Source organism: Papilio polytes, unplaced genomic scaffold (genome assembly GCF_000836215.1).
Source record: "Papilio polytes unplaced genomic scaffold, Ppol_1.0 DF824069.1, whole genome shotgun sequence".
NCBI classification, from domain to species: Eukaryota; Metazoa; Arthropoda; class Insecta; order Lepidoptera; family Papilionidae; genus Papilio; species Papilio polytes.
This window is the reverse complement of record NW_013525135.1, coordinates 454,678-479,681: the sequence shown is the minus strand read 5'-3', so window position 1 is coordinate 479,681 and position 25,004 is coordinate 454,678. Positions and strand designations below refer to the sequence as shown.

The 25,004-nt window shown below is 33.9% G+C and overlaps 1 protein-coding gene across 2 annotated transcripts in view; it reads right to left on the bottom strand.

The window, feature by feature from the left end:
• The window catches only part of LOC106100233 (elongation of very long chain fatty acids protein 7-like), a 29,144-nt gene extending 7,016 nt beyond the window's left edge, over nucleotides 1-22,128 (bottom strand). Inside the window, exons 1-5 of one of the 2 annotated variants that reach the window (XM_013279026.1) lie at nucleotides 22,073-22,128; nucleotides 13,392-13,740; nucleotides 4,697-4,923; nucleotides 1,223-1,413; nucleotides 338-418 (exon numbers count right to left, since the gene is read on the bottom strand). In XM_013279026.1, the coding sequence (XP_013134480.1) occupies nucleotides 338-418; nucleotides 1,223-1,413; nucleotides 4,697-4,796 (372 nt within the window). In that variant the 5' untranslated portion in view covers nucleotides 4,797-4,923; nucleotides 13,392-13,740; nucleotides 22,073-22,128. Of the gene's footprint in view, nucleotides 1-337; nucleotides 419-1,222; nucleotides 1,414-4,696; nucleotides 4,924-5,037; nucleotides 5,166-13,391; nucleotides 13,741-22,072 lie in introns of those variants that run through there. The other variant, XM_013279025.1, reaches the window with a different exon arrangement.
• Between the last annotated feature and the right edge of the window lie 2,876 nt (nucleotides 22,129-25,004).

Here is a 25,004-nt window from a genome sequence, read left to right as displayed (position 1 = left end):
GAAAAGCAACCTTCCAAGTTTCGGTCGCCCTTTTTATCTCGTAATGCGTCAAGTCTAATCTAACTATGTAACTAATATTATAAATGCGAAAGTTTAGATGGATGGATGGATGTTTGTTAGAGTTTGGAGAGGATAATCTGGAAGAACACATAGGCTACTCTTTTATTTTTTTAATACCACGCGGACGGAGTCGCGGGCAATAGCTAGTGAAAATTAAAACGTCAGTGTAGTTGAAAGTGATGACACGGGATTGTTATGGGATACTTTTTTTTAATTCTGCACCGACAAAGTCGCAAGCCACCGCTAGTATAAGAAAAGACTAGTAATTTAAACTCACCCGTCTGGCTTTATCACTGTCACTGTAGTCTACAGGTTGGCAAGCAAGACTGTAATCACCCCACCATCCTGATGCAAGGTGCTGAAAAAAATAAATCTTTAAAAAAAAACTTCTCATATTCCCGATTATTAGATCGCAGATTGCCTTGAGTTAAAGTGAAAGTGTACAAATACTGTGCTATCTATCATTCCTAAGTTTTAATTGCTCGTAACACATTCATCGACAGTTAAGAATAAGTTTCTTTACGTGTAAGATAGGATAAAACGTGCCTGAGAATGTCTGATGCAATTATTGTTTTGTGTCGTAAAGCACAGATATAGTCAATTTAATGAAGAACTAAAAGATACATTTTGCATTTAAGCCTTCATTAGATAAAGAAGCAAATGAAAATAACATCAAAAGACACATTAAAGTCAAAGAAATAATTACTTTCATCATATAAGGAAGTGTTCCAAAATTAAGATAAAATATTAGGTAATTTCACTACAATAATAGGGTACCCTCGAAGCGTGAAGGACGTATCCGCTCGAGTGATTGCAAGTTTTCGTAACGACTGACGCGACCGTCTTGTAAACTATGAACACTGTAATGCTCCAGGTATCAGTCGGAGAAGACATGAGAAAATCAGAATGTCTTTTTATAAAAGGAGACTAAGGAGAGACACGTCGATTTTACGTGGTTATAGAAAGGCGACAGTGACCATTCTACATCTAAGGAACTGCATATGCGTTACATATTGGGTTGTTTGTCTGTATGTTTGTTGTGCTTATTTATATGTGTGTATTTTATTTGATACAGATGTCTGTGAACGACAGAGAAATGTTACGCCATAAAACTATTCAACGTTTAATCTTTGGCATTGTTTAGTAGTAAAAAAACACTGACCTCATAAAACATATACAATGACAGTAAAACCTGTCCAGCGTTGTAAGCCACTAGAATGTTCTGTATGCTGAAAGGCTTCTTGTTGGTCATCCAGAGCGGGCCCGCTACCAGCACGAAGGCGAGGTAGGCGATAACCATGGCCAGGGTCGGCAGGGGCGTGTCGAACAGAAACCATCCTTGTACTCGGGGATCTATAATATAAAGGTTATTGAACTTACGTTTCGTTAAAATTAACAAAATTAAATTTTTAATTACTAGTTTGATACGAGGACGACCTTATTAAAGTTTTATAAAAGTAAAGTGGGACCGAATAAGGATGGATCATGAAAAGATAGTTTTAGATATGATGGCTGATAGAGGAAGAGTACATATGCCGACCTTACGTAGGGATAAGAGCAACTTAATAGGCATTTCTTCACACGTCTTAGTTATTTGCGTTAGTTACATTGCTGCACTGGTTATATACAGCGTAATTACTATATAAGTGCATTTCAGTCCAGTGCACATTTGGGTTACTTTTAATAATACACTATTATTCTTACCCTATTGTTTAAGCTTTCTCTACGAAAATTACACACATTTTAAACAATTTGATTTGAATGTTACATGATTGACATCTTTTTGGTAAATTGGACTTCAGTATTTGAAAATAAATGAAAATATATTGCAGTAAGGATTCTATACAAATAGATAAATTAAATTAGAATGTCTTACTAATCATACTAATATTATAAATACGAAAGTTTAGATCGATGGATGAATGTTTGTTAGAGTTTGTAACCTAAACTGCTGAACGGAATTTGATGAAATTTGGCATCGACATAGAGCGTAGCCTGGAATAACACATAGCCTTACTTTTGTTTTTAATTCTACGCAGACGGAGTCGCGGGCGAAAGATAGTAATAAAAAATCGTGCACATGATTATTGCGTTACGTAAAACGACGGAATTTATCTATAATGGTTCGAGTATCTTTTTAATTTGACGTTAATGGCATCGCCAGTACTAGCTAGCATAATAAAATAAATTGAATGAAGCTGAGACTCGCGTAGTTTATGAATGAAAGGTTTTTGATGTATGACGTCATACTCATTTTCATTTCGAAACGGCTTTTCAACGAACATATTGAGTTTTTTTATTAACTTTTTTAAACATTGCTATGGCAACTTAAGTAAACCATTACAAAATGACTTTAGTTTTTAATATGACAAGAATGAACTGAATAACGCAATTTTGCAATAATTCTGTGCTGTTAAAATAAGAATGGAGTTTTAAAACTAATAAATAATTTTATTGAAACCACTATGAGTCACACCTCTATCCCACAAATAAAATAGTTAAAACGAATATCAGTGTAGGACACACTAACTTATGTTACTTAGCATATGGTAACTACATATAAGCTTATCATCATCATCAGGACACCATACGTCTCCACTGAGGGACTCGGAGCCTTTCATAACTTAGGGGTGACTAGGCCTAGCGAGGGTGCTGCCAATGGCAGCAGACGCAAGCCGGGGCCGCAGACGTAAGCGAAAGCATGCCCGCAGCCCCGGCTAAAGCCACTGGAGGAACCAAGGGGTTTAGTGGGTATGCCCCCCATTATGAGGGTAGAGTCACACGTAACTACCGCGTCCCCCCTGGATGCGGAGTATGCGTAAGATGCATTCCCCTCGAGTAACAAAAAAAAAGGGGTGACTAGGTCATCGCTGGCCCATTGCAGGTTGGTTGACTCCACACATATCATACTTAAAAATTGCTTTGCAAAAAAATCAGTATAAACAAATTATTGTAATAAAGAATAGTAGCGGTTTCAATTGTTTTTTAGAATTTACAGGAAAAATAAAATGTACATAATCAAAGTAAGTTTTAATGATTGTTGATTAGCATTGATTGGCTATTGAATTTGTTGAATGCAAAAAAATATGCAAATATAACTAATAACGTGAGAACTGACAGTCAACACGACAGAACTAATAAGTGGTGACCAGTTGTCCTACAAAAACAAACCTATAGGTAATCTAACTAATGTTAGAAATGCGAAAGTTTAGATGATTGTTTTAGTCCGCATTACTGAAAATTTCATATTCTTAGTAAAACAGAATATTTATGATAGTGACTTATGGTATAGTAAAAGAATAATTGTAATTTTTGCTGCTTACAAAAATGTAGACGAATTAAGAGCGTTTTGACATCGTTTAAAAACAAGCCTAAATGTGTAGTGTGGACTCAGTGTAGATTTAATTAAAAAAACATACAGAAGAATTGAGTACCTTCTTTTGGGAAGTCGGTCAAATATCTACGGTAAACAATAACATCTCGGAGTTTACAAGCAAGTTGTACTAAATAGTCGGAAGTTGAGAAAGCTTAAGTACACATAAATATAGCGAATTCCTTGCTTGAGAATTCTTAGCCTTTGAAATGCATTGACAGCAATAGACAATACGTACATATTCTTTCAAAAATAACAGTTGTTTAGGAAACCTTGACTTGGTTAAATTCTTACTTAACGAAGTCAATGACCTAATAGTTGACTTGAAGTAAGCCTTATTTTCTACAGATAACTAACTAATTTTCATAAATATCTAGGACTAAGCGAAAATGCTGTTTATCACAAATTATATAAAGACTAGCTGTTGCCCGCGACTTCGTCCACGTGGTATTAAGCTATGTATCCTTCGGGAACCGGACATTTCTCGGGGATGAACCTTTTCCCATGTGTACTCCAGACTTCGTTTTATATCTGTGCCAAATTTTAATGAGATATGTTGAACCGTTGCAGTATTATCAAGTAAACATTAAAAAACAAAATTAATGACTCCCACGGGAACCGTAACTATTCCCGGGACAAAAGTAGCCTTTGTGTTCTTCCAGAGTATGCTCTACACCTGTGCCCAGTTTCATGGAAATCTGTTCAGCCGTTTAGGCTACAAACTCTAACAAACATCCATCCATCCATCTAAACTTTCGCATTTATAATATTAGTAAGATTGTGTTACGGGTTATATTATTAGTTGAATTGTAAAGTAAAAGTGGTGCCAGTAAAAGTTTCGATGATAAATCGAACTATCTTAGTAAATGCTCACGCCTTTTATTGATAACTGCCTCATTGAAATCGAAATGAAATCTTCAATCAATCTTCACTTTTGTGCTGACAAAGAAGCAAAAAGTCTCATTAAAATTGCTATGCTTAAAACCAACTAATAGTTGATTTTTCATCGTGATATTTTAATGAATATTTGTAATGATTTTTATTAATTAGATCGAATAATTTTCTTTGTTTATTCGATTTGAAATAACACAAAAACTTTCAATGTATTTTATTTAACTATTGTTATGTATTCTTGAAGTCATGGCTTAGTGGTGAGCTGGTGATGAATATCTCTTTGTTTTTTTTAATATCATTAAGGTGGCAATAACGGGATTGTTTTGTCAGTGGCATCCCAAAGTTAAAGTATATTAAACAATGATCTACCTGATACTCGCTCTGCCAGCATCCAGTACTTGTTTATTATGGTCGTCCAATTGTTGTCCGAGTAGTAATCGTCGATGGCGATTTTCACGAAACCCGTCATTTTGTTAGTTTATTTTGTACCACTTTTCACTTTTATCGTTTTAAAATCACTGGACACTCACACGCCACTTAAATCCTATCACTGTCTGCCGAAACACGGCCACAATTTGCTGGCTGCAAGTCGTCACCTAAAAGGAAAAAAGAAAACATAATTAATCATTAAAAATAAATTGTTTTCTTGATATAAAATAGTTAAGATTTTTCCCGGTTTAATTTTATTTTTATTAAAAAATAAACTTTACCGGTAATCAGTTCCCATGCGTAGCGTCATTTTACGATAAATATTTATGCTAATACAGTCAAAGGCACATCTCTTTGCGGCTAACGAAAGGGAAAACCTGAGCTTTGCGTGAAAGTGCGCGCGAGTCGATCTCCGGCACGGAATTGAATCTCCCGCGCAGGCTCGCCAATAGCGGCGGTACAACCCCTCCACTTCCAGAACGACGTATACGTCAAATATTGCGACATTATAAATTGCGTTTTAACACGAACGCACAATGTTGACGTTTCCTAAACAACCTTTGATAAACGGTTTCCCTCCCGCGTAATTTTAAAGTTTCTTTTGATAAGATAAGATTTTTATTTATAAGAATTTACTTACTTGTTTAAAATAATATACGAGTATAGAATAATAATTACATTTTTAAATTACATAATTTTATGTTTTACATTTTATAATTTTTTTTATTAGCAATTTAGTAACCAATCTTTGTCATCACAGCCTTCGATCGATTTCAAAATTTCGTATATTAATATGTTATATATTTAACTTTTGTAACAGTTAAGGGTTACGATATAACAGTTAATTATGTATGTTTAGAAATATAACGATTAAAAATTCTGCGCATGAAACATTTGTACATATGAATGGAAATTTACATAATAACTCGCAAAATGATCCGTGTAACATTTATATTGCACATAATAGTAGGAAAAAATTAAATGTTCATTGTTATGACTTGAGAGCCTAACTATCAAGATTGTACACTAGTAATATTAGATGTTTAGTTTTAATATTTGTTAAATACGTTAATAAAAGTGTTATATGATTTCCCCTTAAGTTTTGGAATCATAAAAAATTACCGGAGCTACGTTACTTTAGCCATATCACTGACTAGCTGTTGCTCGTGACTTCGTCCGGTTGGAATATAAAATACTGGCCTACGTTACTTAAAGATAATTTACCTTTCTGATGATGAAAGAATTTTAAACTGGGCCCAGTAGGTTTTCACGTGAATCGTATACATACAGAATGCAAAAATACAAATTTTTCCTCCTACTACTCTTAGTGTATTATTATTTAACGATAATTATTTAAATTACTTCGTTGTTAAAATTGATAATTAAAAAAAAAACTTTACCTTAATATGCTCAAAATGTTTATCCACTCGGTTATGTAAATTTCATACAAATATGTGTTTAAATTATTGAAACATATGCAAGAAAGATCTCTCAAAAGCAGAGGCATTCTAGTGCAGATAACAGATCAGAGATGGCGTTAGCAGTAACTTTCACTGGCACAATTTCAGTGAACTTGTACAATGTCCCCCTTCGCTCAATGTCAAGAGCTTATTGCTGTTGGTGCTTAATTGAAAGAAAAAGTTAATAGATTTTATTGTATGTGTAAGGGCTTTGATTAAATTGGACGTGAGTTAAAAATTGAATTTTACGATTTTTTTCTAACATAGAATCAACCATTAGAAACTTGGCTTCAGGCATTTAAAAAAATAATAAAAAAACTATAGCAGATCTACAATGTTTTTTTATTATTTTTTTCTGCATTGAAGAATAATGTCAACATCTACGAATACAAAATCTGCAATACTGATGCACTTTTCAAAAATTACAACATGCAGTGTAATGCAGACATTTTACACAAACAGTAATTAATCAGTTGAATTTGTGATGCAATTTACATTACTTTTGGCTGCTTGTGCAAACTATATGTAAACAATTTAGCATACATATTGAGTCTTACTATTGTTATAAACTTACTAATATTATAAATGCAAAAGTTTAGATGGATGGATGTTTGTTATACGGCTTTTTTTATAATATAAGGTGGCAAACGAGCAAGCGGCCTGAATCCACCGAAATGGAAAGCGACCGCTGCCCATAAACATCCGCCATTGCAGATGCGTTGCCTACCCTTCATTGACGGAGGAGAAGACGCACATAAAGAGCACAATTCTCCTTCTTATGCGTCTCCTCCACCGTCAAATCCACTTATCCTTCCCATCCTTTCCTTTTAAGAAAAGGGTCGAAAGGGAAAGGGACTAAATTTGGCCTTCGGCACCACACTCATCAGACGAAAAGCGGAATTGCTTCCACTTCACGCCTGTTTTCTGTGTGGAGCCGGCCCATTCGTGCGAAGATGTTAAAGCGGGCTCTACCACTGTCAAAACGGCTCAACGGATCTCGATGAAATTTGGTATAGACGTAGAATATAGTCTGAAAGAACACATAGGGTACTTACTTTTGACTTTTTTAATTCCACGCGAACGGAGTTGGGGGCGGTAGCTAGTATTTAATAAACCTCTGTTTAATGTTGGTTATTTTAACAAGTAATTATCATGTATCGAGTGCGCACAACTTTCATAGAATCATTATTTTGCGTAACCGCGTCTCAGGGTCGGCTATGCAATTTAGCCGAATAGTTTTCGGCTCTGGTATTTGAACAAAATCAAGGTGGAATTTAATGATTTATCATTTAGGCTTTCTTACGAAACTCAGCGAATAGAAATGTAAATATTTTTAGATAAAATATTGGCCTAATTTTTGCATAGTCTTATTTTTTAATAATAATTTTACCTTTTTGTATAAAAAATGCATTTTTTTCCCTACATTCGTTACTGTTCTTTTCAATGATCGTATATTTTGTATTATTATTACTGGAGACGCAAATTCAACCTATGAACGATAACAATTTTTTAATGCACTAAGATAGCTTTTGCTTTTCGTATTTTAGCAGTATCTTAGTATTATGTTATGAAAAGTTCATTAGCTTTTAAGTTGTTGGAACTTGATTATCTAAGTTGAATCATTTGAGATTCATCAAATTCCATTCAACTGCTTTCCTAAAAAGCTTCCAGTGGCGTGATGTGAAGGTCAACTTTCGTAAGACATTGTGTAAAGCACATAACTCGTTCTGCCACCGCCGCAGCCGTGGCCGGTGCTGCTTGGTGGCTGGTGCTGCTAACCAGGTTAAGGTCGGACATAGAGTTCTCGAACGTAAGCTAAATGTTTACGTAAGTGTCGCAGGTGTGCCACAATATTTGTGATTTGAACCTCTATGTTTTTATTAGCTGAAACCAGCATTCCAATGTTACATTCAATACAATGTCAGAACGTTTAATTAAAGTTATCAACTGTTTTTTCAGAAGCCACATAACAGGTGCATATTTTTTACATAAAGAATGAAAAAGTGATCTTGAGTTATCTTACTTCTTATATATGTAAATGAGAAAGTTTGTATGTTTAGATTTTTTTATAGTAGAAGGGGTAAAACTAGCAGCGGATCGCTTAATGATAATTAATCCGACGCCCATGAACATCCGCAACACCAAGGGAACTGCGGCGCTGCCGGCCTTTAAGGGAGGAGTGCGATCTTTTCTTGAACGCCCCTAAGTCGTTGATGGATGATTGTTAGATGGTATCTCTTAGCGGTTGAATGAATCTCCATGAAAAATGTCATACACGTAGACTGTAAAACTATAAACTTCTAGACGGAACAACATACGGCCACGTATAAATTTTTTTTTTTACCGCGCGGATGATGGCGCGTGTGAATGCTAGTTTGATATGAATCTTTAAATAAAATAATGTACATCATACATTAGATGAAATCAATCTAAAACGTGATTAAAGTCACGCTGAATTTCTTAATTAAAATAAAACAGCGATATTTAACATTATTCTTATTTCTTAATCGCAAATCTTCCTTCTAACGTTTTATGTTAATAAAGATGTTATTTATGATAACATGCGATACGTGAACAAGGGTTTATGAACGTGTGTACAATTAGAATTGTTTTACAAGATTTTACATAGAGTATTATACGAAGATAGAATAACAATAAAAAGTTTATTGTTCGAGTCTAAAAAAACTTGAGATTCTATTTATTCCATGCATGCGGGTGACAGCAAGTAAATTATAGTTTTACACAAGTTATGAATTGTGTAAAAATTACACAAACCGACCTTGTGATTTTCATCTTCAAAGCGGTCAACCTTGACTGGTATACCCAGCCCTAATTGCTTAGGTCACTGTCACTACACATTCTTATATTCTGTGTACACATTACACACTACGCAGCCCAATGTTGTTACTAAAACTAGTAATAATGTTATGGTCTGTTAATTTTGTTTAACATTCGCTGTTTAGATAAATCTATTGCTTTAATTAGCCTAGATTTAAAGAATTACCTTAAGCTAATTATACTACTAATGAACTAAAAATTATTTTACATTGTGTTGTAATTTAACGCGAGGGCAAACAACTCACAAGTGACCACGTGAAATACCTGATGTAATTTTATTGCTTGGACAAAAGCAAATATTGAATTAAAAAATACAACAAAAATGATACTTTTTATTTACTAAATTCTATGTAAAAAAATTACTATTTAACTTACTAATTCAGTCATTTCATTTATTTATTGGTTATGGCTGAAGAGGAATTTATATGGAGGAATTGTATTTATTTCTCGTATTTTTACAGATATACGAGCAAATTGTAGTAAACTAGAGGATACTCTACATTGCCTTTTTTAAGATCCTATATGTTTAACCAATAAATGCGTAAATGGGAATTGTAAGTTTAAATGCGGAGTGAATGGACATCCAAGACGCCTTACGTTTTTTGTTGAGTGATGATTCATTGACGCGTTTGAAACTATTCTCGAAGGGCACGGGCGGTGTTGAGCAAGCGATGTAAATAATTTCCGCAACTGACACGCAATTGCCAGGATATTGCAATTGCAATGAGCACGATAGAAAATTGATAAACAACTTCTTGATTTATAAGTATTATAAATTTGATTTATTATAATTGAATAAAGAGCATACAAAATAAACAAAGGGTTTATTCGGAATATTCGTGAGAATGTTGTCGTAACAAAAAAAATATGTAGATTGGTGCAGCGACTCTACCGGGTTAATTTTGTTTGCTTTTTTAAATTTTGCAACAAATAATTGAGTTTTATTAAAAATCTGAAATAGGATATCGAATGTTTGTCGAGTTAAAACAAAGTTTTATCTTTTCATGATACAAAATGACAATGGAAAAAATCATAATTTAGTAACCTTTTATTCTTTACAATTTAAATGCAATTAAGTCGTTACCGAAGTTCAAATAAAATTCAGTGCTAGTTGTTTTGCAAACAATCAGCATTGTGTCTTGTAAGCTAATTTTCTACAGCGATTATGTCTTGTTACGATCTTTGAACTTGGCATTGGCTTTAAAATGACATAAAGCTATTAAGATCATTAAATTATTTGTAAAATTGCATTAAAGTAAACTAAATTGAATGAGTTGCTTTATTTAATACGCACATTAAAATATTATTAAATTTACAATAAAAGTACTAATATTATAAATGCGAAAGTTTAGATGGATGGATGTTTGTTAGAGTTTGTAAACAGATTTCGATGAAATTTGGTATATATGTATAGAATATCCTGTAAGAACATATAGGATACTTGCATTTTTTTTTAATCCGCGCGGACGGAGTCGCGGGCGAAAACTAGTTTACAATAAAAATTAATTGTCCAAAGTTGACTTCTCTATCCGGGCGGAATTCTACAAGTAATTAATCATTAATCTTACTAATACTAATATTGTAAATGCGAAAGTTTAGATGGATGGATGGATAGATGGATGGATGGATGTTTGTTAGCGTTTGTAGCCTAAACGGCTGAACGGATCTCGGTGAAATTTGGCACAGGTTTAGAGCATAGTCTGGAAGAACACATGGGCTACTTTTTATCACGGGAATAGTTACGGTTCCCGTGGGATTCATTAATATAGTTTTTTAATGTTTACTCGATCATTCTGCAACGGTTCAACATATCTTATTGAAATTTGGCACAGATATAAAAAAGTATGGAGTACCCATGGGATAAGCTTCATCCCCGAGGTGTCCGGTTCCCGAGGGATATGTAGCTTTTTGTAATTTATATAGTTCGTGTGTTTTCTAATACCACGCGGTCGAAGTTGCGGGCAACAGCTCGTAATCTATAAGGTCTTCCAGAATATTCAACATGTAAGCCAAATTAAGCTATCCAGTTTAGCTAATCTAGAGATACTTAATAACAATACCTCCATCCATCCATCTACACCTAATGTAACGTAAGTCGTATGAATGAAGAAGTGAATATTCATACAATTTCTATGAAAAATATTATAACTTAAAACTTTGTCACACAAAAATGGTTATATTCCTAAATACCCAATAAGGTTATACTAACGGATGTCCAGATCGACGTTGTCAAATAAACTCTTGCTCTTTTAAGGGATAAACAAATTTGTATACGTTGTAAATAATTATTCATATCCTCTGTTCTTAAAATAACTTCCAAGAAGATAAATGTACTATGAAACCTTAGTTTTGAAACTATACGTATAAAAACAACCAAAACACTACCTGTGATTTTTAAGAAGCAAACGAATACGTCACTGATATTTTAAAACAGTCTTCGTAAACTTGCGCACAAATCTTTTGAACCGTGAGTTCTTCACAAGACTACTGAGACTGAAATTACTGTTGACAATGATACGACAATTTTAATACATTTGAAGCACAAAAACAATTTGATCGTCTTAAACGCGTAGAGAACACTAACACTACAACACCAAGCAATGAAAAAAAACAAGAATGGGATTAGGATTGAAATGGTATAAGTGGATATTTGTTAGTTCGTAGCCTAAATTGCTGAACGCATGTCGATAAAATTTGGGATAAACATAGAGTATAGTCTGGAAGAACACATTGGTTACACATTTTGTTTTTTTTTAACTCCGCGAGCACGGAGTCGCGGCGAAAGCTAGTATGTTAACAAAACTACACTAGTTGTTAAGCCTTGTCCCAGTCACGATGTCAAATTGCCTAATAATATTTGCTTGAACATTTTTAGCATAGTTCAAGCGCACGTATTAACTAGGTTAACCACATACTGACCCGTATTGTACTGAGGGTTAACGCTGTATACATTTGTAAAAAGTGTTTCATCCCTTTTCAATTTATTAGCAAAATAGAGATGGAAATCATTTAAAATTTGAGTGTAAAGAAGTACAATTTCATGGTTAAAGTGACATCAAAAGGACAGTTGCTACAGAAAATAGGCGTAGGACAAATTGACATAGATCGTGTTAAAAACACATTGTGTGGCTACCTTTATTATATATCTACATGCTGTTACTAGCGATTTCGACTGCGTGGTATTGAAACAAAAGATTAAAAATGCTGCCTATTTTACTCACTGATAACGTAGCTCTTTAATGGTGCTAGAGTTTAAAATATGTCCAATTCTTTTGGAGTTATTTCAATACATACAAAAATACAAACCTTTCCTCTTTATAATGTCAATGAAAAATATTCCCCATAAACAATGTATTATATAGCGGGATGTATAGGAAATCTAATTACTCCATACGGTCAAACACTTTGCGACCATAACGATTTTTTCTAAGTTTTGACGCAAATCTTTGATGAACGTTATTTCCAAACAATTTAAGAAAAATGTTTTACGCTTTTTGTCGCAAAACAAAGCAGACTAACGACTTAAAACGTAGTCTAATTTGAACAAAAAGGACGTTAAGCCATTTGAGCAGTTTCAACGTATAGACCGATAAGGATTTCTGATCCGGTAGGCAAATCAAACGATATTATGACAACATACTGACTTCCACTCACACTCTTACTTGACTGTCTTGTAAGACATAGCCTGTAGGCTCAGATAAGAGATATAGATACACATACATCTAAATGGAAACTGGTTTTGTTCCTTTGTGATTTACAAATCTTATCGGTAAAACTCTAGCCATGAGCACTTCAAACAGAAGTTGAGGAAACTGATTTAATCATTATTTTCGAATATTTAAAAATAGACGTATGAAAAGATTACAAAAGTCATATTGCGCGCTTGCATATAAAACGTGTTAAAAGTTTCCGTTTAACAAGAAGGTTGTTTAACGTCCTGTTTTAATTTTCACGTAATTACATAACTTTCCTCCAATAATCGTAATGTTACGCTCGAATACGTTAACGAATTCATTAAAAATTGTATCCCGGAAGGAAATGAGTTATGTTCGACTAATGTTTCAATTCTAGATTATTTAAGTATTTAGAGCGTGCGGACACCCGAAACTAAACTATCGCACAACTGTTTAGTCTCGCTTTAATGCCTATGAGCTTATATGGAGGTGCGCATACTACTCGATTTTTAGTCGTGCAACTAAACAAGTGAATTGGCTGCAAAACAATCGACTATCGCACAGTTGTGCGATTGTTTGGATTCAGTTGTGCGCATTCTCTTAGAAGATATTTAATTAGAATAATGAATTAAATGCAGAAGTTTATATATGTAAATTACTTACTGTATTCGGCAGCTCAGTACATTGAAGCAGCCGGGATCACAGGACAGTGCGTCGCTCAGAAGGGTTGCTCGTTTGATCAGCACACAGTACTCAGTTGAGCCGTACTCGTTGCTCAGTTTAACAGGACCCGTGCGTAATGCAGCCGTGATTGCCGGCAAGGTTCGTTGCTCAGTACGGCAAGGCTCGGTGGTGCGTTACAAAATCGTACTCCTCCTCTTCTGTCAGCACACACTCCTCGAAGCACCAGAGGCCGGCGATCGCCAACAGAATGGTGTACACCATGTAGTACACCAGGTAGATTAGGATGGTAAACAACATAGCGCTGATCTTTCCTTTTTGTGCTATGTGCCTGGAACAAAGATTTCTCTTATTGGTGTGGACGTTTTATTAAGAGAAGAGCCACATGAGAGATGTGTGGTACCACAAATGTATAGTTTACATGATTAGTAGAGAGAACAGTTAAACAATGCTGCTTCTCCTTTAATAACACAGAACCTTAGAAGTCCCTCCACTGGTGTGGGAGGAAGTTTATGCATATTTTGCATTTGTTTTTTACGAATAAATATCTAATAGAACCGCTGAATGTATTAGCGTCATCGTCCTTGTTAAGAAACGTACAATTTTCGTTAATCTAGTTATAATGACTGGGTTTCCATTGTTCATGTGCCGTCATTAAAATAGCAGTCGAGGACCTTACAAGGTATTTCCCCGTTTATACAATTATCATCATTGCAATGAATATCGCTGTAAATTTAACTTAAAATATGTGTTACATGGTTCTAAATACTAAATTTCTAGAATAATCTATTAGGGGTTAAATGCTTTTACTGTTTGCGTTTAGATTTTTTTACAATGATCACATTATGAGTTACAATTACAATGATTATTTTTTAGTTGTTAACAGACGCCGGCCACAGACTGCAGTGAAAGGGTCCTCTACGATGAATAATTTTGAAATCAATATTGCAACCACCTTTGAGCATATTTCGTAATCTTTGTTTACGAACGAACTTCGAATCGTTGTAGACACAATTCAAAGGTCAAAATCACTTGACATACGGTTAATCGTGCTGCGGCTTATCTATCGCACTTCTAAAGTCTGTGGCTTTATAAATTAATATCATTAAGTAGTCGGCATGATGGATGCGGCGTTTACATGGTAATCCGTAAAATGTATTTTTTAAGATTCAAGAGTATACAATAAACTTTAACCATACTAAATATTGAAACACGTACTAGAATGAAAGCGAATTATTAAACTTAGGTGTACAAGGTTTGTATGCGTTGTTTTATTGTTTTGCCTTGGACAGAAGGACACAGTGATCCCTGAGATAACAGAATTCTCAAAAAAATGTATCTACATGGAGATTTGCGTGTGAGATTGCTAATAGCCACTCACGACTTGTATTAAATGCGTTTCTACTGTCGTTATACTTGTAAATAAACAATAATCTCATCACTAGCATTTTCTAAGAAAAAAATTGAAATAGATGTATTCCTTTAGGTGTGTTTCATTTGAGAATTATGATACTTTTTTATAAGAGAAGTAAGCAACTGATCAACGGAAACACTGAGGTAATCATCGACGCTCGTAAACATCGGCAAGATCAGAGAAATTGCAGATGCCTTTTAGATATACACTCCCATCTTGAAGGACTCTAAGTGATACTGGTTTGGTAACACCACCAAGGACAGACCGTTCCACAAATTATGTTGGATTATGAGTAATATTTCTAGAATATTCTAATAGATATGCGTAGAATCCGTGTGTGGTGTGAGGCAAGCGGTCGGCGTCCGGCGCGGTGGAGCAACCGCCGCCTTTTACTACAGCATGAGTCGCCAACGGAACGAGAGTAAGGCCGAACAGAGCGGAACACGGCGCCATATGATGCTCCTTTTTCATATTCCACTAGAGACCAATATAAATAAAAAAAATAAACACTTTTACAATACAGTGTAAGAGGAAAAATAAAATTTACCGGAATAGACGAACTGTAAATTAAACAAATTTTCATTTTACTTTGCACGTATGCTTAAGAATGTAGTAGATTCAGATGGTGTTCTAATTATCAACATCCAATACATTACAAGATCAGTACAAACAGCTGATCGCCCATTGACGGATATACGCTACGGATCGGCGGCACAGCGCTGCGGTTGATGCAAAAATAACGACACAAATTATGATTTGTTTAAACAGAACGTAAGCTCACAACATACACCAACGTATCTATTGGCTGCCAACAAAATACGTCTATATAGTAACAAATTCCGACTGATTTGTATTGAGAAATGCATCGAATTTCAATTAAACCGGTCCGCAGACCAGAAAGGCTGGTCTCACCTTATCACGCCGCGAGCACTAAGTTTAGACAAACTATTTACTACTGCTTTACCAAAATAGTCGCGATAACTTACCACTCGTAAATAAATACTTTGAGCACCCCACTGTAAAATAGCTAAGTAAACCACCCAAATCCAGAAAGATGCAACAAATAGACTTGAAGGTCGACAAACGCGCCTTGACTTATATGTCTTAGAACAAAAGTGCATATAACCATTTTACTAATACTATAAATGCAGAAGTATAGATAGATGGATATTTGCTAGAGTTTGTAGCCTAAACTACTGAACGGATCTTGATAGAATTAGCCATAGACGTAGAGGATAGTATGGGAGAACACATAGACTAATCACTTTTCTTAATGCCACGCAGACGGAATCGCAGGCGAATGCTAGTTAAAAATACATTAAATGTAAAATTATGTAAAAAAAACGACATCAATTTATTGAAAAGATTAATGGGTTAAAAACCAAATGTCTTTTAGGGTTGCCACTACCTTTGAATCATATGATCACAAAATTTTATTTAGTTTTAATATTTCACATATATTTGGGAGGTGGTGACCTACGACACCTCTGGGTCACCATTAGGTCAATGCCACACGCACACTGACACTAGTCAATACTGAGACGCGAATTGCAACACCTAGGGATGTCAAATATAATTTTATAAAGATGCGAATATAAAGAAACTTAATTGTAATAGTAAATTGGTGATTATTTACTCGACGAATTGACGATGCTTGCGAAATTTTAATTAACCGTCGTTTTGATTTCGTCAGCTTGGATATTGAAAGCAATGTTTTTATAATATACAATTTTTATTTCATGATTTGAGATGTATATGCCTCATGTCCACCATTTTTTATTTAATCTAATGAAGATAATGTAATATTTAAGGTTAAACGAGGATAACTAAGCAGAGAACAGATAGTTAGAACTAAGGGAGATTAATGGAATTAATTCATACCTAAAAAGTATTATAAAAAAATAATACAAACACTTACAAGTATAAAAGATTTTATTTATGGACACTGTTTTTTTACTAATCTCCTATGACTTTTAGTTAGTAAACCATATGCGTTTAACTATTTCTATCGGCCACATAACTTAAAATAGGCACAACTTAATTAAAGCGATTCGCAACATAAGTTACGACACGCTTCACTTACGTTATCTTAACATTTCGGAAGTCCCGGTCACGGCCGCTCGATGGTTCCTCAACATAACAACTTCGAAGCGCGTTCACAATAATAATAAATGAAACTAGTTTTATAACATCACTAGTTGTCGACTTTAAATAAACAGAAGCACAATATCTATGTGATCTTCCAGATTGTCTTCTATATCTGTGACAAATTTTATGAAGATCCGTTTAGTACTTTTGGCTACAAATTCTAACAAACATCCATGTAAATTTTCACATTTATAATATTAGTATGATTGTCAGCATTTTCTGGGATAAATGTTAAAAAAAATCATACATATATCATTGAAATGGAACAGTAACTTGCATGCCAGTTAACCAGAACCTACGAGACAAAATCAAGTAAGGTATGTCAGCTATAATAATTATTAAATCTGTAACAATTATTAAGCAAGTAAAGGATTTAAATCTTAATACAAGTACACGCGCAATACCGACAAAAACATTCGACAAATATAGCAATTTAAACACTTTCTGTTGTCAAACCAAATTTATATGACGATCGAGTACTGAAACGACCGATATGTAACAGCGTCCTTAATGATCGCACTCTAATTCCAAAATTTATTACTTTTTTAATACATGTAAGCGGAGTTTAAGAAACGAAGTATTTAAGATTCGTTTCAATATACGGCCGTTCATTGTTTTAATGTAAAAGGAGTTTACATACGATTTAATTACATTGTTTTTCTGCATTACGCAAGATGAAAAACAAAACTAAAAAAATCGAGTACTAAAAATAAACCAAAGTAAACAAACTTTGTTGTCGATGATTATATCATTAAGGGCCAGTCTCACCACTGGCTGATAACTTAAAAATTACGGCACTGTCAGATAAGGTAACAAAATCCGATATTTACACGTTCAGACAAATTAAAATTTAGTGGGACAGGCCTTTAAAAAGTAAGGCGTGAAACCAGAAACCAAAACTGTCTTGTCATAGTACGGAGAATAATGTTACATGACCTTGTGACACACCCTCTTTGTGTTCTAGGTTATAAAACAAATTCGCACTTACACAATATGCACACACAAAATCCCGCCGCCTTCCTCAGTAACACCTATTTTCCACTAGCGCGATTGATGACTTTAGCTGAGCGACAACTGTTTGAACAAAGTAACCATTTACACTAGCGCGGCCGCTGGTGCTGCATAAACACGCGGTATTCAGTGGAAAAGTATTGGTCTTTCAAGGCAACAAAAGTTAAGACCAATATTGACGTTCCCGATTCTAGCAGTCGTTGCGTAAGAATTTCTCGAGGTTTGTAAACATTCTGCAGTGAATCCAATTAAATTCAATATAAATATGCGTATCGTAATAATATTGCGTGTCGAATGGATTGTTGTTGAGACTAAAAGAATCTAGAATGGCCTCGTGGGTCCGATAGGTTGATGAAAATAAGGTACATGTTTGTGTAAGTGCGCTGTATGAGGGCGACAAGTAACTTGTCTTTGTACACGTGGGAAAACTTTAACCGTAATTATACTAATACTATAAATGCGAAAGTTTAGATGGATGGATGTTAATTAGAGTTTGTAGTTTAAATGGCTGAAGGGATCTCGATGAAATTTGGCATAGATGTAGAGTCTGGAAGAACACATAAGCTACTTATTTTTGTTTTACCTTTTTTAAATTCCACGCGGACAGACTCGCTGGAGAAAGCTAGTAGACACTAATTGACTGAACGTTACACGAAAAACGTCCTAATATACTATCAAATCATAACACAAAAACAAACATTTGTACAGGTATTAATAAATGAAATAATTATGTGTCAATCAAATAATATTTACGTAACAGAACGTGGAAAATCTTGAAGAGAAAATTACTTTTAAAAATAACGTCATAGATATAAACGTTTGTCGCAAAACAATGAGTAGCAAGTTTGCAAAAACCACACGTCAATCATTAGACGAATGTGGTTAAAAAAATCCGTTCAAATTATATAAGCGGTTTTTCTATAAAACTAACTATTGCTGGCGTCTTCGTCTGCGTGGAGATAAAAATTGTAAAAAATGTAGTTTGAACCAATGATTACGTAGCTATTCACTAGTGAAAAGTTTTGAAATTGGCCCACTAATTTTTGAGTTATTTCAAAGATACAAATCTATCCTCTTTATATTAACTTGTGTAGATTATTTTTCGTGTAAGAAGTCGAAATGTGATCCGATTTTCAGATAAATCACTTTGCTTACGTCAATCTAAGTTAATAACTGTAAACTTTATGTAAGAATAATTGATGTTAGAATGTTGTCATCGAGTAATTAAAGTGATGAAGATCGCTCGGTGATGTTAAACGGACCAATGTACATTCATATAAGGCAGAGTACACAGTACATTTTTTACGGGCCATCGGTAATATCATTGTTTGTATTTACTCCCAACTATCGGATTGAACGGAATTATTTGACTGTCAGGCCTTTGGGTACTAATTTGAAATTATTATTTTTTTCAGTCATTACTGACCTACTTGTACTTTATAATAATATTCTACACCAGCTTTCGCCCGCGACCCCGTCCACGTGGAATTAATAAAAAAACAAAAGCCAAATTTCATCGAGATCCGTTTAGCCGTTAGGGCTACAAACTCTAACAAACATACGTCTATCAATCCATCTAAACTTTCGCATTTATAACATTAGTAAGATTATTGGTGTATTATTTTCATATTGCAAACTATGCAAGGTTCAGGTAGTTGCGATTATACGCATATTACAATCAAAGGTATGCTCATTATAATAAAATTTAATAAAATGGGAGCATGAGAACAAATTCTTCAAATTGGTTAAAAGTTCTGTGGTACACATAGCGGAATACCATTATTATTCAATGACATCAATGTGAACTTCGCTTAACTTGCATTACCAGAGTAAACTTGCGTCATCCGAGCTACAGTTTGGAAACTGTGACCGTTGCTTCGACTTAAATTTAATTCGCAATAATTTGCAACATTGTGTACACTTTGTTCACTTTCATGTTACAATGGTAGAGGCTATTAGGTATTGATAAAGGCAATATTAGTAGAAAATTGTGTCGAGAATGTAAGAGTTAAAAATTTGAAGATTTAGACTCAAAATATTAATACTTATCATTAAAGTCAAATAAACCACATATAATCTTACTAACATTATAAATGCTAACGTTTAGGATGGATGGATGCTTGTTAAAGTTTGTAGCCTAAACTACGTAACGAATCTCAGTGAAATTTGCAATAGATGTAAAGAACAGCGTGGAAGAGTACATAGCTTTTTTTTTTAATGAACGAGGACGAAGCCGCGGGCTAAGTTAGTAAAATAATTAAATAGCTAATGAGGGTTATCACTATAGTTCAAAAACAAGTAATAAAATATATATAATCTTACTAGATATGTAGTATAGGTAAGCTGCTACCAGAGGCTTCCACGATTGTGAAAAACTTCCACGATAAATACAACTCCAAGGAATAATCACTTAATTTTAAGTCATCATGACTTCTCTGTCGGGATTCCCTGTTCTTATAACAATTTAATATCGTTATTTAAAGATAATGATCATTTTATGCACATTAGTTACATAAATTCAGTCAATTGTCATGATGAGACACGACTTTATTACGCCTCTTGTTCCGATATAAATACACAAACATAAATAAAATAATATAAATCCGTGTGGAGCTAACAATACTTGGAATAACGTAAACTGAAAATTAAGAATTCACGACCATCTTTTTTACAACTATATGTATTTCCATTTTCTAGTTTTCATTCTAGACTTTATGCGTCGATCTTGACATTGCCCTCCAATCTTTATGTTTATTTCACACGGGGACAGTGAGGTAGTACAGAAGAATATTGCAGTACTGCTATCATTTGAATAAGTCGATGCCGAACAGTATTGTTCAATCTTCGTAGATACTGCCTGTCTCCGTGTAAAATAGCATATCTCTGTGTCCTACGGCTACAACGTACAACGCCCGTTGTATCGTTTGCATACTAATAATATGAAACGGAAGAGTTTCTTTGTTAGAATACGTTTTTTTTGCAAATCAATCCTATTCGATAAGTGGCTTAACATCTTGTCGCAACGGGTTTAATAGATTTTTAAACAATGTCTCCAAAAAAATAAAATAATTCATTTTGAATTGAGAATTTGTCATTTTGTAAAGAAGTAAAAATAAACTTTATTTTAATAGTAATATTAAAACCAGACAAACTGCTTTAATACATTTTTTGGTAGTTAATTGGAAAATTTGTTAATAACGTCACAATAAAATCAAGTTTGTTTTTATTAATACAAATTATTAATAAAGACGATTCTATACAGGTTGAATTTAATTAAGTGGGCGTGAGAGGCGAAATGTAAACTATAAGAAATAGCGAGAAGTATTCAATTTATTCAAACACATTACTTATTTTTCATTAAATTAGTTGAAATCTTAATTCCATAGTTAACCAATAGCGACAATTTAATTATAGTATAATTTGATAATTTTTTTCTAAATTTAGAGATATTATAATAGTATTTGATTTTTAAAAGCGTTAATTTTATCATATTATGTTACTGTTAATTAAATAAGTTAATTTACATGAAGAATCTACATTGGACCGCCGACAATCTAGAAGTCCCGGGGTCTATTCCCTTTGTACATCGATGTGTTTAGTTTTTCGGATTTTTACGGTAAAAAAACACATTGAATCTGCTCTACATATACATCTGAGAAGAAAATCAAAGATGTAAGAAGTCAAACTTTGTTAAATTAGGTCTAATCAACCATTTACCTTGCTCCTTGGTATGTGGTTACAGCGACAAAATAATACCTTTTAAATGAGGAAGACATGAATGCCATAAAAAGCATATTAAACGGAGATGTAAAAATTAAGACGTAATCATAACAATACATATAAAAATATCTTTATTCACAGCCTCAACTACGTAAAAATAAATTATCATAATAAAGATAAAGTTAAAAACACATCGATATAAATTAAGTAAAAGGGGGCCATACTAAAATAGGCGCGAAAATTCAAATGTCAAAGTTGGCACAGATAATGCTTTGAACATATGGGGCGTTGCGTTCGAAAATCAAAAGTCTTTCGGTTATGAAACCCAAGGTCATATGTGCGTGTGTGTATCGTGTGTATGTGAACTCACCCCAAGGTCGTGCGAAGGTCGCGCGCGGCGCACGGGCTCAATGGGACCGTAGCTCGCTCACTACTGACGGCGTGCGCGGGCGCAGCCACGCTGTTTCACAACCCTGCCGTGGTGGTGTCCTAACATTTCGCAGTGATTGTAATACAGTAAAGGTATAACGAATTTAATTCTTAATACTGCATACATTTTGAGAATATACCAAGGTTATTGTAATTATTGATATAAATAACTTATGGAATTCAAGTTTTCAACTATTTTCAATTAATTTCATCTTGTAATTGTTGACGATTGTGTGTGCAGAAAAATTGAATTCTTATTAAGCGGTGAATATCAAAAAACGAGAAATTGAACCGCTAAGCTCAGTCTAATTTAGATATTCGCAGAAAACATCCACTTGTCAACATCTCTAATAGCTAAAAAAATAGAATAATCTCCTAACGTTCTTGGATAGAGAATGAAAGTTTTTTTTTTATAATTCTTCCTCTAGACACAGACTCATGAAACTTTTCCCTTAAACGTCTACGAAGTTGCGGACAGCTTCTTCACAAACGATTTGTTGATGGATTCGTGGAAAAGACCATTCGTGTCAGTAGTACAAGAATCATGTTTCACAAAATTTTACCCTGACTAACAACATTATGGACTAGATCTCTAGGATGAATCAAATCATTTCACTGACCTTGCCTATCTGGATATTTTATAAATCCTTGGTGATTTTTAATTGGCAATCTATACTATTATAATAAAACGTAAACATACAATTTTTTGTTGCCTTAGAAGTCAGCAATTACAGCATATTTTTGAATAATTCTTTTTTTTTTTTTTTTAATAAAAAGCCCTACACTTGCGTCACGTTTTAGGCTATATATTTTCACGCCTTTAAACTTAGGGCGTAAACATTTTGGATAAAAACTCTAATGTGGGAAAGAGACCATAAGTTGCTGCCAACATCAAAACGCAAGGTTGTCACGGTTTGTCATATGTCATGTCATTTTGACATTTGTAATTGATAATTTAACACATGTAAAGAATAAAATAAAATTTTCACAATTTTATGCGGATGAAGTCGCACGGGAACAGCTAGTTTATAATAAGAAAAATTAAGAAACTTGCTTTTAGCATTTATTTTTGTCATTCCTAGAATTTAGTTAGAACATTGTCTACGAACTTAAAATGTTTAAAATTTTATCGCATGAAAATATTATCAGAAATTTTCATCGTTGATCGTCATTGAACCAAAATATGACAACTGTATTTATATAGTTAATTATACCTCTCAATATTAATTCCACTGATGGAATCGTCATGTTCTAATAGTAGATTTTAGTTTGGATATTGTGTGTTGAATAAAAGTTACAAAACATCTGGAAATGTCTTGGAAAGTCTACACCGTGATGCAAAGCCACAGGTCGGGTGAATCTCTGTTTGCCACATATAAATGATCACTGACATTTGCATTAAAGGTGCTTGAAACTGTTCGTGCGACGACCCTAACAGTTTGTAAATATGGGAAATGTAGCAATATAATATGGTCCTTCGAGGTAATACGCAGCAGGGCCTGCATAGATGCACATTAGTTGACAATTGCGTCAATTTGCTCGGCCCGCTACGCTTGCGACATCGGACCCTTGCCGAGTTACGTACAGCTGACAGGATGTTAACTGCACCTATATCTAGAAAAATTTAACAATTACATAGCTTGATTTTTTAAATCTTTTAACATCATATTTTTAAAGGGTTCATTTCATTCGGTAATCATGTGATGAGAAATTATGCTTAGGGTGCAATTACTATATGTTAGTGCCCGCATGAATTTTATAGTCCTTACTACCGTGTATTGTCAACTTAATCTTTGCACGCCGCGATGCTTATTATAATGAAACTGCACCCTTACTTTATGCCTTTACCCAGTGCAGGACAGTTGTAATTTATTGTCATACCAATACTTTTAAGGATAATAGTAGAGATGGTAGAATTGTGAAACCACATGGTTATGTCAATAGATAATTCTAGATTCGTATACAACATTTTTTGTAATGAAATTGATTATATAAGCCTAAAATGCTATCGGTGCTCTGCTCGCGCGTACTAATATCATAAAAAACGAAAAGAGGTCAAAGACATTAATGAAAAATACATACATAATACTATTAGGCGTCATTTTAGGTTCTTAAAAATAGTTGAAGAACAGAAAAGTGTACAAATACAGATGGGAAAACGGATTAGAAACAAAACGAACTCATTTTTGATGTAAGCGTGAGGATTTTGGTTTACTAGATTAACAAAGTAACGTGGAACGAAGCCTGTGTTGTAGTTTTTTCTACAGATATTTTGTGTGTTTATTGAATACAATATCTGCAAACTATAATAGTTCTATTATAAAACTAAATACAACAGTAAAGGAGTTACGAAGATTGTTGCCGACTACTAGAAGTCTCCTGTATTTCATCTCACTTGAAATAGAAGGAGGTTCCAAAAAACCAGAAAAAGACTAACTGAATTCAGTTAGTCTTTTTTTGGCTTATTGATACTGAACAAAACTGAACTGTTAGACCGTTTAGAAATTTAAAGAATAATATCTAGAGTTTGTTAACGGAAAATGTTTCATTTGCAATATTTACCGAAATTTAAATATAAAAAATGAACAATTACTTTTAAAAATATCCACTGCGTTTCAAAATCGTTCATAGATCTATGGTTCTACGGCGATAGAGTGGACATTAGTCGAGTTTTTGCACTCATTATGTTATAAGCCACCGTCCAACCTCTTATATGAGTCATCAAATCGCAACAAAAAGTTTCATAAATGCATATAACGATTTAAATATTATACAAGGAGATAAATTATTTAATCGTTAAAGACGGAAATTATGTTGAAATGACGTAGTTGTAAAGATTTCATTTTAAATAATGTAAAAACATCAATGTTTAT